This window comes from Athene noctua, chromosome 7, assembly GCF_965140245.1.
Source record: "Athene noctua chromosome 7, bAthNoc1.hap1.1, whole genome shotgun sequence".
Taxonomy (NCBI): domain Eukaryota; kingdom Metazoa; phylum Chordata; class Aves; order Strigiformes; family Strigidae; genus Athene; species Athene noctua.
Window position 1 is genome coordinate 35,020,679 of NC_134043.1, and position 17,985 is coordinate 35,038,663.

A 17,985-nucleotide genomic window follows, 5' to 3' on the forward strand; every position below is an offset into this window, starting at 1 on the left:
TATCCTCACCATAACCTCCAAAGTCCTTTGTACAGGGTTTTCTTAGCTAGTGCATTTCTGACCTAAATTATTCCATTTCTATCTCACAGCAACCGAATCCAGTTTTTCTAATATTGAAAACGCTCCATATGAAGCATCGACATGTTAAAAGAAAAGTAAATTTGTCACCCAACACTTACATGAGTAGCTAAACAATCACAAAACCTACATTCAAGTTTCTGTTGAGCCTTCTGATTTATCGTTATTGTCTATGTCGGTGAATTGTGAAGAATAACAGCCTTAGTGGACCAAATCTACTGTTAGTGTAATAGAAAACAAAGCCTTAATTAAAAGAAAGTTCAGCTTCATATCAAGTAAAGAAATCAAAACCTTAAAATCCCTATTGGCAATAGCTTTTACAATCTTAAAGCCATTTCTGTAATACCCAATGCACATGACACTCACTAGAGGACCCGTTGCACCCATGGCACCTGTTGGTCCGGATTCTCCCTAGAAATGGGAATAACACAATTAGAGGAAATGTGTTAGAAGAAAATGGAGTTACATGTTTCATCCCTGTCCTCATGTTAAACCGAAATGGTGTGTTCATAAGATCTACTATCTTTCATTATTTTGGCATTATAAAAACATGCTTAAGCATTTATTTCTTTAGGCCATGAAAATACCTTTGCTCCAGCTGCTCCAATTTCACCTTTTGGACCATCAAGTCCTTTCAATCCCTGTAAGAGTTATAAAAATATGGAGAAATTACGTTTATATATGCACACACATAGAACATTCCTACTATTATTGTTAAAATAACTTGATACTAAAGTGTTAAGAATGGATCTGAGGTGGCAAGACCAAGAAAGGAAAAAAATAAAGAAGAAAAAAAACAGATGGAATAAAGTTTTTAAACATTTCCTAAATGGAAACCATTTGTACAAGGTACATTTCCTTGGATGTGGTTTCCTTTTTAAAACAAGAATGTTTAAAAAAAATCCTAAAACAACATGAAGAAGGCTCTGAGCCATAGGAAACCTATTTATTCCTCCCCAAAGTAAAATTCTGGCCAGAAAACTTGGTAATTTGTAATTGCTCCATGTTGCAAACATATCCACCTCTCAAGTTCCCCACCCTAATGCAAGGCTTGCCAACAAAGCAAGAGAACTGTCAGGTTTGTGCCTCCTGAAGCTTGGCAGGGCTCATGTAAGCTCCTTCCAGATTCCCAGATCATTTGAAAATAGAGTGAAGAAAGCACTGGAGAATATAATACAGAGGTCAGCTTAAAGGGGAATACCACTGACTTTCTGCAAGGCCCTCTTTTTCTCAACTGCCAATGATTCTGCTGCAATTGGCAGGACTAAAAGTTTAGTCAAATTCACCACTAATACAAAAGAAGTGGAGTATCTTTATACTGAAACTGCCTGGAAACATCAACTATAAGGAGAGGGAAAATCTTGTTTCTTACCCTGTGACCCTTGAGACCTGGGAGACCAGGAGCACCAGGAAAGCCTCGAGGCCCCTAAGTAGGTAAAAGAAAAAACAAAATCCTTATTTTTGCAGATAAACCTAGAAATAATGATGCTATCAGGGAAGAAAGTAGCAAGATTAATACTAATACTCCTAAGACTCCTCCTCCTTGGTGACATAATACTGAGGCATAGTATTTCAGCAGGTCACAGATGATACAGCACAACATGCTATGCAGCTAGACAGTCTCACCACTATGTACATTTTCACTGATATTAAAAGATTTATTGTTTACATCCATGTATGATCGAACCTCAAATAGAAGTAATGACTAGTGGTCGATCAAGTTTTGAAGCCTAATATGAAGAAACCTTAATTAAACAGAGATCAAAACTCAGAGCTATCATTTAAAATAACATAGAGACCAAACTGCAAACTGCACACGTTCTTTGAGAACACATTAGTCAGTAGCTCGATAAACAACTGCTATTAAAAAACATTTAACAATTAAATCAAAGTTGCCTTGCACTTAGTTTCCTAACAAGTTTCCCAATTTCTCTTTCAGGAAAGACTAAATAATGGAAGGGAGCTAGGTGCCTCGTGTTAGAACACTGGTCATAGGAATTTGTAATGGAAATCACATTAACACCTTCATACTCTCAGATAATAACAATTCAGCAAACTGTTTAAACATATAATCACCTCTGAACCAAAGTTCTCAAAAACACTACATATCTTTCGGCATAGCAAAAAATCATGAAGATATATTATAGAAAATGCAGCATCATGAAGCAACACTGTTACTCAGAGGAGCAAAAAAGAGCATCTGAAATCTCAGCATTAGAGAGGAGAACTTCACATACAGACAAGCTGTTTGCTTGTTAGCATCAAGGAACATAAGAAAGGTATTCCCATCATCAATTATATGGATAATGTTTGATCATAAATTGCAGTGGGAAATTACTCCAGAGTTGGTCCACTCATAAAGGAAAATTTATGAAGGTGTGTAATTTCTGAAATTAATATATTAGGTGGCTTGAAATTATTAATCTCAGTGACTTTTTCAGTGAAGGATGATCTCTGTTGTCATATGAGGTCTTGCATGTAAATTTGAAACTGTACAAATTATGCTTGTTTAGACTGAATGTAGCCCATAAAAACTATTTATTTGGCCCCTGCTCAGTGGTACATGTACATCATTTTATACAATCAGGTCAATCAAACGATGAAGCGCACACATGCAATAAGTCACATACAAGGAGACAAATCACATACAAGGTGAAACAGCCATTGGGAATCTCCATAGCAGACTATATTGATCAAAACATGGCACACTTCTGTGATAAATGATCAGGGTATTCAATGGTGCGATGAGATTTGTGTGTGTGTGTACAGTTTAGTACTTCTTACCTTCATTAGAAAGTCTTCTAAAAGATGATTTTATTGAGCAAAACAGCTTGATCTGAACAGAATGATACTCCACAGACTATATTTGCTTCAAACGGCTTACAAAACATTGTCTTTTATTCATAAAACTTAGGAGGAAAGCTTAGGAAACCATACTGCCTTGTTAAAAAATAATTTCTCTCTCCAAGAGATCATATCTCCAGTTCCTAACAAAATCGCGAGGCAAGAACTGGATCCTTAAAAAGAAAGGGAGGCAACTTAAGAGATGATGTGTATCAGGTGGCTTCAGTTCTGGGATTTATCTGTCCCGTTTTCAACCACAGTATAGCTCCCTTCCGGGCACAAAAACTTGACTAATGAAGGTAGAGCTCTTAATATGGGCCCAAATTATATAAGATGATAAAATGATGACATTTTATCATCAGATATACCTTCTTTCCTTTATTTCTAGAGTAAAATAGGACAAGTAACCTCTGTAGTACAAGTACATATTATTTGGAAATCCTTTAACCACATTTACATAGATAAACATAAATGTTATGTCTATGATACAATCCCCTCTTCCCATGCTTCCAGACTGACTGTTATAAAGGTAAACAGTGCCACCCCAACCTGACATCATTTTACAGCCTCTGAGCACTTCCTGCACATGATTGCAAATGACCATGTGAAATACTAGGAAACAGAGTACCACTTGTACATACTGTTATCTGTTTTATTCACGTTTCATCTATGAAACAGTTGAAATCCATAAAATGACTCTCAGGATTAACTCAAGGACTTTTGAATCACCTGTCTGGTTCTGAGCTATCACATTGATCTGGATCATTAGAATAGCTAACACAAATACTTCAGAAATTGAATGGTAGACCTTTGCACTCATTATTAAAAGAGATAGTAGTGACATGATTATTTTGCTCAAATATAAATACTCATGCTCTTACTGGAGATCCTGGAAATCCAGGCTCACCGGATTGTCCTGGTCTACCAGGTTCACCCTAAGGAAAGAAAAAAAAAAAGGAGCACATGAAAATAGCAAATGTGAAAATTAACTTCTCTTGTCATTCTTCCATTCAAACAAATGAGGACATACACATCAGTATTATATATCCTCTCCTCACTGTAACTATTTCAGTGATATAAATCAACTGCACACATGATTAGCGATGTGCATTAGACATATTAACTTAAAAAAGGTTTTTAACAAATAATTTCGGGAACTGAAGACTGAGTCTAAAAGCATCTCAGCGTCACAAAATGGTGCTGCAATGTAGTTTTCCAGTGAATTAATGAGACAGCCTTTTGTCATCCTCACACACAGAGACAAATTAATTTTTCATAGGAACAGCGATCTAAAACTGCATTGTAGCTTGCTAGTTCTCCTGTTCAAACGTTTTAAAATGTGTATAATTTCATTCTAGGTCGGTGACTATTTTTTGTGTGATACAGTGGGAAAGAAAATACGGTAGAAAAAATTAGCTTATTTTGAAGATTATTCGAAGTTGTCCAGAGTCACAACCAAACATTCCTCTATATGCATCCATATGTTCAAATACCTCCAATACTCTGGGCTGCAGGAACATGAAAGGCTTCAAAAAAATAGTTTCTGGACAGAGAGAGGGTAAAGTGCTTCACAAATTTAATTGAAGAAATCCATACATACACTGGAAATGGTGGAAGTTCTTAGAGCAGTATCTATCAAGATTTAGCTTCACTGTACTGAAAGCTAACCATTTCCAAAGATTCTTATAACTCTTTGTATGGGTTAATTGCAAAGCAGCCATTACACAAGCTATGGTAATTTTTATACTGAAATATCCAGCATCCACAGTTTTCAGCTCACTTCCAAGCTATAGGTTACAATTCAGATGGATTTACTGTGCTTTGCAAAACAAATGATACACGTCTATTGGTAAATTCTTATGCTTTTGTTGTACAGTACATATATACTTATGCAATGTATAACACATACATCTTACATATATGTGTACATATATAGAGTCACAAAATCAGTTATTAATAAAATTAATGATTTTGAAATTTTAAAATACTGTAATTTTATTGTCCAGATGTAGGTGCATGTTATCATTACAGTTGTTCTAACTCATCATATGATCCCAGAGAGAAGATACCTCCAATTGCCCCCTCCTAACTGTGGTATATTATTATATTTGATTTCAAGAAAGATCTCAGTTGAAGAACTGGCTGAGGCAAGAAATCATAAAGAGCCAGTGTTTAAACAAGGGTTTTGAAAAGGGTTGCTAAGATTTATAGTTATGACACTGCACTTAATGAGGAGTACAATCACAAAGAAATGTAAATAGATAAAAGTAGTTACAACAGGCACATCTGCTGGTTAGTCACTGTCTCAAAGATGCCAATATTTGTTTTATTAAAAATAAAACAAGGTATGAAGAATAACAAACTTACATCTTCACCAGGTTTGCCTGGAGGTCCCTCTGGTCCACGAGAACCAACTGGACCCTAAGAAATAAATATAGTTGTTGAGAAGTCAATTTACCCATCACTAAAATATCTATTTGCTCTATTTCAAAGTCAGGTTTTATAAAAACTGTTCTACATCCTGTAGAAACAGGATGCCTAAGCACACTTGCTTGATTTTGTAGTGCTCTTTCTAACCACCCTGTCCCTAAGAAACCTGCATTATGTTACATAAAAACATAAGATGGATTCTTCAGGGAGAAAAAAATACATTAAAAATCACAGTTGCTGTTGTTCCAAATCTCTGACTCTTGCTTTTACTTTTGAATCATTTTTCACCTCAAAAAAAAAAAAAAAAGTTCTTATCATCCTCTGGGTAAATTACACTACCAGATCTGGCTTTACCAGTGCTTAACCATCCTCAAGTATGTGCTGGAGAAGTAATGATGATAGTTGTTGCATTTAAGGTAATAAAATAATTTAGTAAGAGATGAAACCTCTTGCATTCTAGCCGGTCCTCAGAGATTAGAGGGGCTAGGGGCAGTTGGACTTATCTCTTAATAGATATGTCAATTATGGCCATAACTACAGAGCTGACACCAGATGCATGAACAGCCCATATGCTGTAGGTCTGGTTGCATTCAAGAGAAGCAGTCATGTTCACGAATAGCATGATTTATTCTTATGCAACATCTAAAGATTCTTTGAGATTACCTACGACAAATGCACAAACTGTAGGTTGGCTATATAACACTACAGACAAAAAACCTGACTGCAATCACACACACTTAACTCCTGGGTAATCACTTGGTATAGCCGAGGGCCCAAACCTTACCAAAAGGTGTCCCTTGGCGGGGGGGGATGGAGGAGCACAAACCCATCGATCTGTGTATCCAATTTGGTGTCAGATTATCATCCCTCCGAGTTAGATATAAACTCAGGGTAGTATTTATCTAAGTATGTATGTGTGAGTGAGTGGGACTGTGGTCAAGACACTGTTTCTTGAGTAATGACACAGCACGTTCCTTGGTGCAAGGTGTGCGTTGTTTTTGTGGGGAAAGAGGAAGAATGAGAGATAAGGTCCACAGTGTACTGCAAACAGTCCTTGAGAGAAGGCAAAGAGCAGGAGATAAATCTGCACAGTCATGTCAAATGTTCCTTGAGAAAAGTGGAAGAACAGGACCACGCAGCCTCCTCCTCACTTTGCATTCCTCCTTGGTGCCAGAGTAACACAAATCACTGGATGTGCATCCCGTCCTGTGTTTGTCTGGACACCACGTTTTAAGGAAATGTGTGTTTTGAAGATTTTTTGCTGTTTTGCTTTTCCCACACTTCCAACAATAGTTTTTTCTATAATCATTATTATGCATGTTCAAAACAATTAAAATTCACTGATTCAGGACAACATGCTTTGAACATCATAACTCTTGACTGAAGTTACATAATAGCTTCTGCTGAGAACACACACCAAAAAAATCTGTTCTGAAATAAGGAGGTATAATATATTGTTTGCAATTTTATTGTAGAAATGTTTGTATTTATTGGTCTTACCATAGGCCCTGGATCCCCAGGTTCACCAGGTGGGCCTGTGGGCCCAGCACCACCCTAAAATTAACCAAAGATAATACAGTTACAAATTCCATAATGTAAAAATATAACAATATAATTTAAAATCCATGACCAGGAAAATCACAGCCCATGGGACAGGCTGGATTCTAATTCAGATCCGTCACTCATTGCAAAACAAGTGAAAGTTGGATACTAAAATCCCTCAAGCTTTCGGTAAGCCCCATGCCATACACAAATCCTGCTGGAAACAACACCATGCCAATACTGAAAGCAGAACAGTCACCATTTTCATGTTGTTCCCTCATTAAAAAATGTCTGGTAGGTTAAAACCTTGTTAAAGGTCTAATAAATTGTTCTTTTTGAGTTAATTTCTGTGTATAGAGTGCATCTGGAGCAGAGCTCTTGAGAGCAGCATGTTTAGATTCACCTCTAGATGAAGATGCATTCATCCATGCATCACTGAAAATGGACGTTGCACACACCAGTTACTATGTGCTTTGCCTTTATCTCTGACCAATTCTCTTAACTGACCTGAGTTGAAGTACTTACTTGTTTTCCTTGGAGTCCTTGAGGACCTCTTGGACCCACTGGACCCTATTGAAACACAACTTGTTACACACTGGAAAAACCCCTTCCCCCAGTAACATTCATACTACAAAGACAGCAAAACGGCCTGATAGTGACCTCCAAGATAACATTGCTATGGTTGAGCCCTCTGAAAGGCTTTTATTCAGGAGTCTGATGTTCTGAAATACAAAAGTACATAGAATGGAAATCTTCAGACTCAAAAAAACACACTGGTGTAAATTCAGAGGCAGCTGAAAATACAGCTCGCTCACTTTCTGGAACCTCACACTCTCTGGAATCAGTAAGAATAACCAGGTTGCCTGAATGGCCCCACTAAAAAAAAAAAAAAAAAAAAAAAGTAGTAACAGAACAGAATTGGAGCAAATAGTCTCCCCTTGAAGGGAATCTCATTACTCAGACTAATCTCATAATGGAATCAATGACAAAATAAATTCATGCTACTATTCTCAGCTATGAAGAGTAATAACCAGGAACGGAAGGATGTATTTTCACGAATCATACAAACCACCAAAACAGCTTCTGAACGGTTGTGGTTTGTTACAGAAAACTCACGATTTCCCCTTAAAAAGTTTCATGGAATTTTTAGAAAAAAATCTTGTGCTTAATTGTAACTTGTACCATGAAGTAGACATAATCTTGTCTGAAAGTAATTCTCTTGCAATAAAAAAATATCTACAGCAGACAATAACTTCCATTTTGGCAGAGGCTCAAGATTTATGTTTTTTACACACAATTCATTAATTTTTATAAAGCAAATGTAGAAGAGTTAGTAGTAGACCATTTAAAAATTCTAATCATTAAAAACAAAGAAAAAAAGTAATGGTTCAGCTGAATGACTCTCAGTTACTCAGTTTACAAGGAAAGGAAAAAAAGGATGTCAAAGAACCAATCCAAAGACAGTGAGTGCCAACTGACTTCAGTAGACTTTGTGTAAGGCCTTAGATATTGAAAAATACCTTAAAATAGATATTAATATTAAAACCAATCCTATTTGAGAATGACAAAAAAAGAGGCAGCACAAGAGATACAAAGTCTCGAGATAAATTAAGTGAAAAATTAAGCAAAACAATGGAGGGCAACAAAATAAGCAGGACAGACTTGGGGAACAAATTGTAGGTGCACACAGCAAATTCACTGAAGAGAGACATTCATAAAAAAATAAAGTTTTTTTTTAAGAAATCACTGCAAAATTTAAAGCACAACATCAGATTTTAGAACCTTTCAAACTATTGAAATTGAGTTAGAATGTTACTAGTGAGGACTTGGAGGGAGAAGATTCAGGTAAGCAAACTCATGAACAATCACTAAAGGATGGTTTCCTTAAGAATGAATGTTAAAAATAACAGCAAAGAGGGAAACAGTATTTTCAAGATTTCACAATGGGATAAATACATGTAGCAAAGAGAGATAATATTCAAAACCAACCCCAAGAGTTCTAGCAAAATCAGCTTAGGGTGGTGGAACAGCTTTCACAGATGGTGAAAAATTCCAGTGTTACCATTAAGTCCACGGTCTACTAAAAGTAAAGGGCACTATCTAAACAGTGAGAGATGCCAATGATAAAACTGGACCCACTGGAGAAATAGAATGTGTGCCTTAAAGTAATGAAGCACATCTTCCTGTTAACAGCTGGTTTCAGAAATAATTTTCTTACATTACTACCAAAAATAAATATCTTTGATGTCGCAATGTGAAAAGGAGCCTTCAAAGTTACCTATTTGCTTATTCTGCTTTGCATTATACCTGATGCTTCTCAGGTACTCTTCAGTGACACAAAATAAGAGAAAATTGGGAGATTTTTTTTCCCTATACCTTACTGTTAGTAGCTGCTATATTTAGAATGAGGGAAAGAAGACAAGAAGGCTAGAGGTGGAAAAAAGCAGCTTTCACTTTAACAGAAGAATATTTTTTTCCATTTTTTCCATATACCATGCAAAACTGCACTAGAACATACTGTACATCCAGGTTCTAGAGGCATAGGAAGTTGAAGAGGGTTAATTCCCATTTGGGTTTTTGCACATGCACCCCACTTCCACCCCATTCTACAGTACAGGGCTAATGTGGTCTTACCACTGCACCAGGCATCAGTCCCATCTGACTACCAAGTCCAGATTTCTCATCCAGTCCTGCCATCTGAGCTGAAAACGGCTGAAAAAAATAAGATGGGTGATTTCAGCTGTCAGTCATTTTGATGGTTCATAAAGCAAAAATCCATGCAAGAGAATCTTTCCATTGGCTTTGCAGCACCATGAACTAAATTCTTGTTTTAATCATTAAAACAAAAGTTGCCTTTCCTGTACATTTGAGGTGGTTTAAGGCTTCATAGACCAGTTGGATGCATCATATTGTCTGATTATTATTCTGACTCTACTCCCACTTGAATGTTAAACAAATGAGAAAATTACTTAAAAAGAGGAAAGCTTCCTGTGAAATTAATCAGATTTTTCACCACCTTCAAATTTAAGTCACACCTTAACTTGACCTACAATACTGCTTCATGTCTTCTAAGCCTTTCTTTTGTTTTTACTTTCTGTGCTTCACGTTCAGAAATATCTTAAGGTAAATGGAAATGTAGCTGATTTTATGATTTCAAATTAGAATTTTTCAGTGTGTTGCCCTTATACAGCAAAGCTGAAGGCCACTGCTGTTCATGCCAATTCAGAAAGACAAATCAGTTAGAGGGAAAACCTTCAGTGCTCTCTTTCTTCTGCAAGCACATAGTTGAAATCAACAGGTTTATTTTGCTTCATTCAGAGCCAGATACTCACAGCAGTGAGCAACAGCACAGATGTGCATTCAACTCTTCTAAGATTTACAGTTTGTTCCTCATCAGATTGGTACCCAAACACATTTGGGGAGTTGTGCAGAACACCTTGTCTGTATCTATGGCTAGTTAGCACTGCTTTTCACAAATATCTTAGTTAATCTTCTCAGTGTTAGTCTGAACAATTCCAGCAAGAAGTATACTTAAACACACTTTAAATTGTCTCATTAGTTATTCTGTTATTTATAATTCATCTTACTTTTTCTTTTCTGTATTCCCAATTTGGTACAACCCTGTACTATTGCCCAAATCCCTTGGGTTTAAGTCAGGTGGAAGGAATGGAACCCTACTGAGGGTTTTGGATTTGGACACGCTGGCTTTTCTAGATGCTAAAACCCACTGTGAAAGGTGTGTCCTTTCCAAGGTTTCTCACATTCAAACTGTCCCAACTTTTGGCAGAACTTGCACTGCTGCTATCTGCTGTCCCTCATGACTGGAAGACAGGATTGGTGGGCACTGCGTTCCACATTCACTGAAGCAAATAGAAATTACTTGTTGTATCATGTGGATCTGGCTCAACACTCACTTTCTACTAAAGCAAGCGTAAAACTTACCCTGCTTAGTCCGTCTGGTCCTGGGTGGGTAGGATGCCCTGGAGGACCAGGGTCACCAGGCTGGCCAGGGATACCAGGTTCACCATCAATCCCTTGAGGACCACGAGGACCCTAGAAAGAAAATCAGAAATGCCAACAGTGTGCAAAGGTATTCATTAAAATAATTGTACCTGGCAAACAACTGCCTCGTTTCTGATAAATCTGTATTTCTACAGAAAGATCTTCAAACAAACAACATTCCTCAAGACCTGTTCCTACCTTCAGATCACAAGCACTGGCTAAAATTAGTCACAAATCCAACATGCAAGTAAACTGCAGTAATTTCTCTCACGGGGTTTGGGGTTTTTTTTAGAAACTCAGGCTTCCTATCATTCCATACTAGAGTATACTATTCCTGAAAAACTATTTGGCTTTGCACACAATATAGAATATCACAAAATTATTTCTAAAATACATCTAGCTCAGATTAGTATACATATCTACACATGCTTAGGAAACTCCAGTATAAGGATGGATTTTTACAGGCTCCTGACACCATGAATGGTTTAGCCAGCTCACACTATTGCTGAATTCTCAACAGAGTTACACTGCCAAAAATGCAGAGTAAGTCCTCTGGTGTCAATGTTATCTCTAGCTAGTATTTGTGGAATAGGCTAGGAGGCCGTCCCATTGCTCCCATTTTGATCACCCACTTTTGATTCCTAAACTGCATTCAGCTTATCTTCTGCCAGAACTAAAATTATATACTAACGCAGCTAATAAAACATTAGCAGAAGCAAATCAGTAGCAACAGAGCCAACAAAGATATACTTCAGCCATAAATACAGACTCTAAAGTGCTTATCATTACTGCTCCCTTCATTAGAATAAAATGCTTGACTATGCCAAGGAAAAAACTTATACTGTATAATGAGCTCTTCTATTTTAAGGATCCTTAAACACAAAACTTTGGAAACCTGGCTCAGTGAGTCATCCTTACAAACACTATTATAATCAGACAGATTGCTTGTATTGCCATGAGATGAGGACTCTGTCTCCTTGCAGTCCGTGACACATTTCAATGCAATTTATGTCTGAACTAGTATAATTTGAACTAGTATGTTTCAGATGTTAAAGAAAATGCATTCCCTTGGGAAAGGGCTACGCTGGGATAGCATTGACAATAGGATTCCTGGAAACTCCCAGGGAAGGAGACAATTCTCTTAACTCTCAATCTATCTTTATGGTCTGAAACTCCTATAAGCCTAACGATCAGGGGAAAATCTCTTTCTTATCAGACAGACAGATACACACACACCCCCATGCTCGCAGAATGAGTTGTGAATAGATGGTGTTCTGAAACAAATTAGAGATTTGTGCATGTTGGATAGGAACAAAAGGTTCTAGAAGAAAACTTTATTCTTTAATATTTCTACTATAAACAGAAGTACACACTGGCAAACATAATGGACAAAGAACGAAAATAATGGGTTATCTTCTTTCATTTGCTTGCAAAATAAAAAGAAAATAGAGCTAAGAACTAGAGAAAAAATACAGTAGCCTATAAAGAATTAAGCAAGCTTCTACACAACTACTGCGTCCAAACCAAGACACCTTAACAAAATCTGACATAGAAAAATATTTTTTCGTTTCTTTTTACAACAGGACCCAGTTTTTAGTCACCAAAAATCAACCCACTTCAAGAGAAACACTGCAACCCCACACCTTAAAACCCAAAAAGTCCCTGAAAAGCATGTTTGCATTTGTAGGTGGCAACTAACCAATGGTATATAACCAATATTTGGGGGTTTTTCTAATAAAATCTTGATTATATTTTTATTTATTTTAGTTATTTTTTAAGTTATTTATTTTATTAATATTTAATGTCTAATTTTTATATCAAATATTTTTATATTTGTTTATATTCTATTAATTTATATTTATATATATATAAAAAAGTTCTTTCATTTTCTTTCACCTGTGCACAAGGTCAGTGAGGTTTTAAAAAAAAGGAGAAAAATTCTCCCATAGGCCACGAGGTGGCACCGTTTAAACACACAATTTACTCAGTCTGGCCCATTGCTGCTGCTGTGCAGGAAACTACATTTTTTGCCTGTAATGGAATAAAAGGAAATGCAGATCATAGCAGAACACTCTCAAACTACTATTTTAACTGCTACTGAAATTATAATTGAGTGTAAATCCAAAACAAAACACATCAATGGTTTTGAGGAGCTCGAGCTTACTTCCCGACTTCAAAGGCCATTTGTAAACACCTAAAATTTTACCATGGCCCAAAACTCTCCCTCCCTAGTTGCATTTTGAAAACACAAACATTCTATTCCCTAACTGTTTTTCTCATTGTTACACTAACAAAGAATGTGAAGTAAAAAATGTGCTAATACTCCTGATTTCATTTTATGTCTAAGTGCTTTTGTAAAAAAGGCAGAGATTCATAGCAAGGTTGAGTTCCTTCTGCTCACTATTCAGTAAGAGTCCATTTAAAGCACAAAAAAAATTAAAAAAAAAAATGCAAAGAATCAAATAAATGGCTTGGAAATGTGCATAGTGGTTCTGTAATATCACAGTCAGTAACGTATTTACCCAGATTAATTTTAGAAAGGGTGTCTGGTACAATGTTACCTGCTTCATGAGGTACTTTAAACAAACTGCAAATGATGTAGAGAGGTTTTCATAATATAAAATTCAAGTATGAGCTAACATTTTCTTTCCACAAGCATAAATTAAAAAATCCTGCATTAGCACTCATTCTGTATCTAAAAGCAGTGCTCTTTGGTCTCAGACCTCCACTCTGACATACACACAGCTCACCAGAACCTTTGACATAACATGTTCAAAGGAGCTGACTAGTTCCTAATCCCTCAACAGTCCCTGAAAGCAGCATAATAACCTGTGTCAAAGGAACTCAACACTATTTACAGCCTTTTTGTATTTCATGTGATTCGAGCCACCACTCCGTAGACATACAAGGGATGCCTGGCACAGAATCAGAAATTATTTAGCATCTCATTGGTAACACTGCACATTAGGAAAGCACTTCAGACATCTCCATAAACACAGTCAAGATTCCTCTGTGCACCACAAGATTTCACAATTACTCCCAGAATTCTTTTCAGCATCCTGATACTCATTCATCAGGCCAACATCTTATGGTGATCTAGAGAGCAGCAGTGGCTTGGCATCCATCTCAAAGAGGCTACACACTTACTCCACTGCTTTAGAAGTGTCATTACCATCTACGGACAACAGGCACATGCTGGGGGAACAGTACAAAGGAGTCTGTTTTAGGCCTATGCCTAAAGTCAGTATTGGCTTGCTCTCTCCTGAGGGATGAGAAAATATCCACATAGAAATTACAATGATACAACTCTTTAAAATCTGCTTTTTGCAGCTTCTGCTCTTTGACCTAGCTTTTTCAACCAGAACGTGTCATCTTTGGTATTTTCAGCACTCCCTTTTGGCCTTTCTGTGGTTCTCCACATACAGACACTGAAATTCCCTTATGAAGTTTTTATTTCCACTAAACGATCGTGATTATATTATTCACCAGCATACCAACATATGTAGTCACATATTAACTCCTGCTAATGTCCTGAGCTTTGCCTTTTCTGAAATACTCTGAGACACACAGCTCACACTGTTTCTGATGTACAGCACTAAGCAGCAAAAAGTCAGTGAGTTCTTAAACAGGCAAACGTGATGTTCTAGTTTTGTTTTCTTTTTTTTTTAATACTGAAGAAAGCTGTACTCTCAGACACTACTTTGGGAAAGTTTGTTAAAGAAGTTGGCTTTTAGTGGAAACACTGCTAAGCCTCTGTCAATTATCTTTAAACATTCAGGTTTCAGTCCATCCAGAAAATGGTGAGACATAAACATTTTTCTGTTTGTCACCTGATTCTTGGAAAATATGTGAAAGTTCTGGTAACTCTAGGAGACGCGGAGACAGTTTAAAGCGATCTAACCTTTTGAGGTTAGTCCAGTACTTGATTTCTGAGATGTTTAATAACTTACAGGTCTTCCCTTTGGTCCTCGTTCTCCTCGTGGTCCTTGTGAGCCTGGAGGTCCCTGAAAGAAAGATTCGAAATATTACGTATCTTTTAAACTAGCTAACTATTAATAAATCTCTGAAAGTATAAAATTTAATGCTTATCTGAAAATTAATTTGTGGGGGGTTTTTTCCATATCATCATAAAGAAAACAGCTACAATAACCAAGTATTCAATATTTCCTCTCAACTCTACATTGCCTGAAGGGAGTAGAACCAGGATGCAGAGATCTACAAAATGGTTTCATCTCTTGTGTGCTCCACAGGTTAATTTAGCAAAGTTTATTCTGAATGCTGGAGGCTCTTAATGCCCAGATGTACAGGTTTGAGACACTCTTCCTGCTAGTCCAGAACTGCTCTCTGCTTAGCCACAGACAGGGAGCAATACTACACCTCCTTCTGCTCCTGTTACAAAAGCATTCCCCAGGATCAACCCCGCAGAAAGGTCCTCAGACATGCACTCACTACAAAGCATACATCCATTCACTTAGGGCATGGGCTGACCTGAGATTAGCAAAAAAAATCCCATAATCATGTTGCCTCCTCAAATCCAGCAGCTCTACAGACAATACCCCCTACAGGCATGGAAGAGTTCTCCTTCACATCATCCTCACAATAAAAACAGAAACGGCAGAAAGTGGGAAAAGACACAGAAAGAGAAGATCAAAAAATACTTACAGCTGGTCCAGGGCGGCCTCGTATTCCTGAAACCTGAAGAAAGCAATAAAAATTAAAGTTACCATACAACATTATGGCTATATTTGTCATGGTTACCCTACAGAAAATCAGTTTTTGAAAAGTAAATAGCAAGAGAGAAAACTAAAGTACCAGGCAAGTTGTAAGGCCATTTGGGAACAAAATTAATATATAAATTCCACGGATTATTTCTTTCCAGTTTGGAGTCATCTTATAAACAATATGAGTAAAATCTTGGAAATAATATTGTTACTCTAAAAAAAATATTAAATAAGTGAAATACAGTGATTTAGTCTCAACTTATCTATTTTTTAGATTTGTTTGTCTTCATGCTAGAAAGGGATAATAAAAATAGAAAGTGACAATTTATCTCACCCACTTTATCACGTGTCTCTACACTTTCCAAATACTAATGTACCATTATACTTCCACAAAATTCTAACTATAAAAATAAAGATTATGACAGATTTACCTCAGTAAGATTCTTTTTCAAAATGCAATCAACAGGAATTTCTAATGTTACACATGTGAAACAGCATAATTAATTCCATTCCTTTCACTCCTAGGCTGTACATTTTTGTTGTGTTTCCTTTATTATGTCCATTCTGCTTTAAAGCTCTAAAATGTATACTTCTAGGGTGTGCTGATAAATGAAGAAAAATATGGACTTACAGGTGGCACTATTCCAGGTTCTCCTTTTTGTCCCTGTAGGAAAAAGATACAAAAACATCAGATGGCAGAAAACAAGTGAAAGTACAGATAACAGCACCAATTTCACCAATACCATCCCTGTGACCGTTGCAAATGATAAAACCTCTAAGGATACAACCGAGACTAAATTAATGTACCAGCAATAGCTAATCCATACTATTTTTAATGACTACAGACACTGATTAAATGAAGGCTATAAATTAACAGACTCTCTAACTGCGTAACAAACTGTCTGAAAGAAGAGTCAACCTAAAAAATTACCACGATATAAAGTACTAGAAAACATGTTGTAGCTCTGTTACTGGATTATTTGATTCACATGACATGTAGAGCCCAGAGCAGCATTCAGATTCCATTTCTTCAAGGTACTAAATTAAATTCATTTAATTAAATCTGTGGATATAAAAACCCTGTATGTCCATCTGTAGCATAGGGACAGAATACAAAAAGGTATCTCACAGCTCCAGAGTGAAGGACACAGCATTTGCCAATTGACTTTTCTTTGAGCGGAATGTCTTGACAATGATTACATGTTACATAAAATAACAGGGTTTATTGGTGGTAACTGTTTTATTAAGGAAAAAAAAAAAAAAAAAGATGACTTTGTAAAGATAAAGAATATTCTGCCTTGTTTATCAAGTAATAATAAACTGGTTACTGTCCATTTACTTCCATAAACTACCTCTGCATAGACAGCTATTCAGTTTATTTGGTGTATATACTTGATCACCTAAAAATTTTTAAATTATTTCTTGTAGCTCATTTATCAGAATGTATTTTAATTTCTTCTGCAAGAATAGACCTTCTCTTTGTTTAATTGCATACTATGAGAGATACTGCCCACAGAACCGCAGCTCTGTGCAAGAAGGCATCATCCCAGGACTACCTACTGCACTCTGGACAGCTAAATCTCAGCAAAAAACAAGCTGCAAATTTTAATAATCTGGCTTCCAATGACCTAGTGGTCCCTTCCCTCATTTTGTACCACTGCTAGAGATGAAACAACCAAACGACCCAAATGAATTCCTTTGATGTAGACAGCAGGGATTTTCACCCAGGGGGATTCTCTATATTAAGACCAGGATTTTTCCATGCATCCCAGCATTTTTTCCATGCGGACTGCAATCTCCCTAGCTACTGAGAAAGGCCAAGAGGAAAGAATTAAGTGTTTTTAACAGAGATTATATTTAATTTCTGTGAAACACTCCAAGAAGATGTAAGGTATTCTTTTAAGTTACAATACATTAAAAAAAAAAAAAAAAAAAAAAAAGGAAATCTTACCTTTCTTCCTCTACCTATTAAAAAGAACAAAAGAAGAAAAGAGAAAAAATTAATGTTTTTACTCTGAGAGACAGGACACAGTAAGAGTTGAGAGAAACTGTTGCAGCTAGAGCTGTCCCTGATGCTGGATGCACAGAAGATGGTGTATTGCCTCCAGGGAGCTGAAGAAGTTTGCAAGGACATGCATACTCCCTTGTTCGGGTGTGAGGAATCAGAAGGGTTTCCAGTGATGTCCCCTGATTCTCAGCCTTTGTCATTATTGCACAGAAAAAGAAAAAACACTTTAGGAAAGCAGAATATATTGTGGGGAATTGTCAGAAGCTGGCCTAATGACTGACAGTGAAGTCAAAGGAAGCTTTATTACTGACTTCAATACAAGCAATGTTGATGGATCCACAACATATTACATGATGTTTT

The 17,985-nt window shown here is 36.6% G+C and overlaps 1 protein-coding gene across 2 annotated transcripts in view; it reads right to left on the reverse strand.

Annotated features, from left to right (window-relative positions):
• COL5A2 (collagen type V alpha 2 chain) overlaps window positions 1–17,985 on the reverse strand; it is a 113,293-nt gene that overhangs the window by 36,152 nt on the left and 59,156 nt on the right. For both annotated transcript variants that reach the window (XM_074910584.1, XM_074910585.1), the window contains exons 3-15: window positions 17,569–17,582; window positions 16,249–16,281; window positions 15,559–15,591; window positions 14,847–14,900; window positions 10,837–10,947; window positions 9,529–9,606; window positions 7,420–7,464; window positions 6,853–6,906; window positions 5,290–5,343; window positions 3,804–3,857; window positions 1,451–1,504; window positions 666–719; window positions 445–489 (exon numbers count right to left, since the gene is read on the reverse strand). In XM_074910584.1, the coding sequence (XP_074766685.1) occupies window positions 445–489; window positions 666–719; window positions 1,451–1,504; window positions 3,804–3,857; window positions 5,290–5,343; window positions 6,853–6,906; window positions 7,420–7,464; window positions 9,529–9,606; window positions 10,837–10,947; window positions 14,847–14,900; window positions 15,559–15,591; window positions 16,249–16,281; window positions 17,569–17,582 (683 nt within the window). The remainder of the gene's footprint in view (window positions 1–444; window positions 490–665; window positions 720–1,450; window positions 1,505–3,803; window positions 3,858–5,289; window positions 5,344–6,852; window positions 6,907–7,419; window positions 7,465–9,528; window positions 9,607–10,836; window positions 10,948–14,846; window positions 14,901–15,558; window positions 15,592–16,248; window positions 16,282–17,568; window positions 17,583–17,985) is intronic.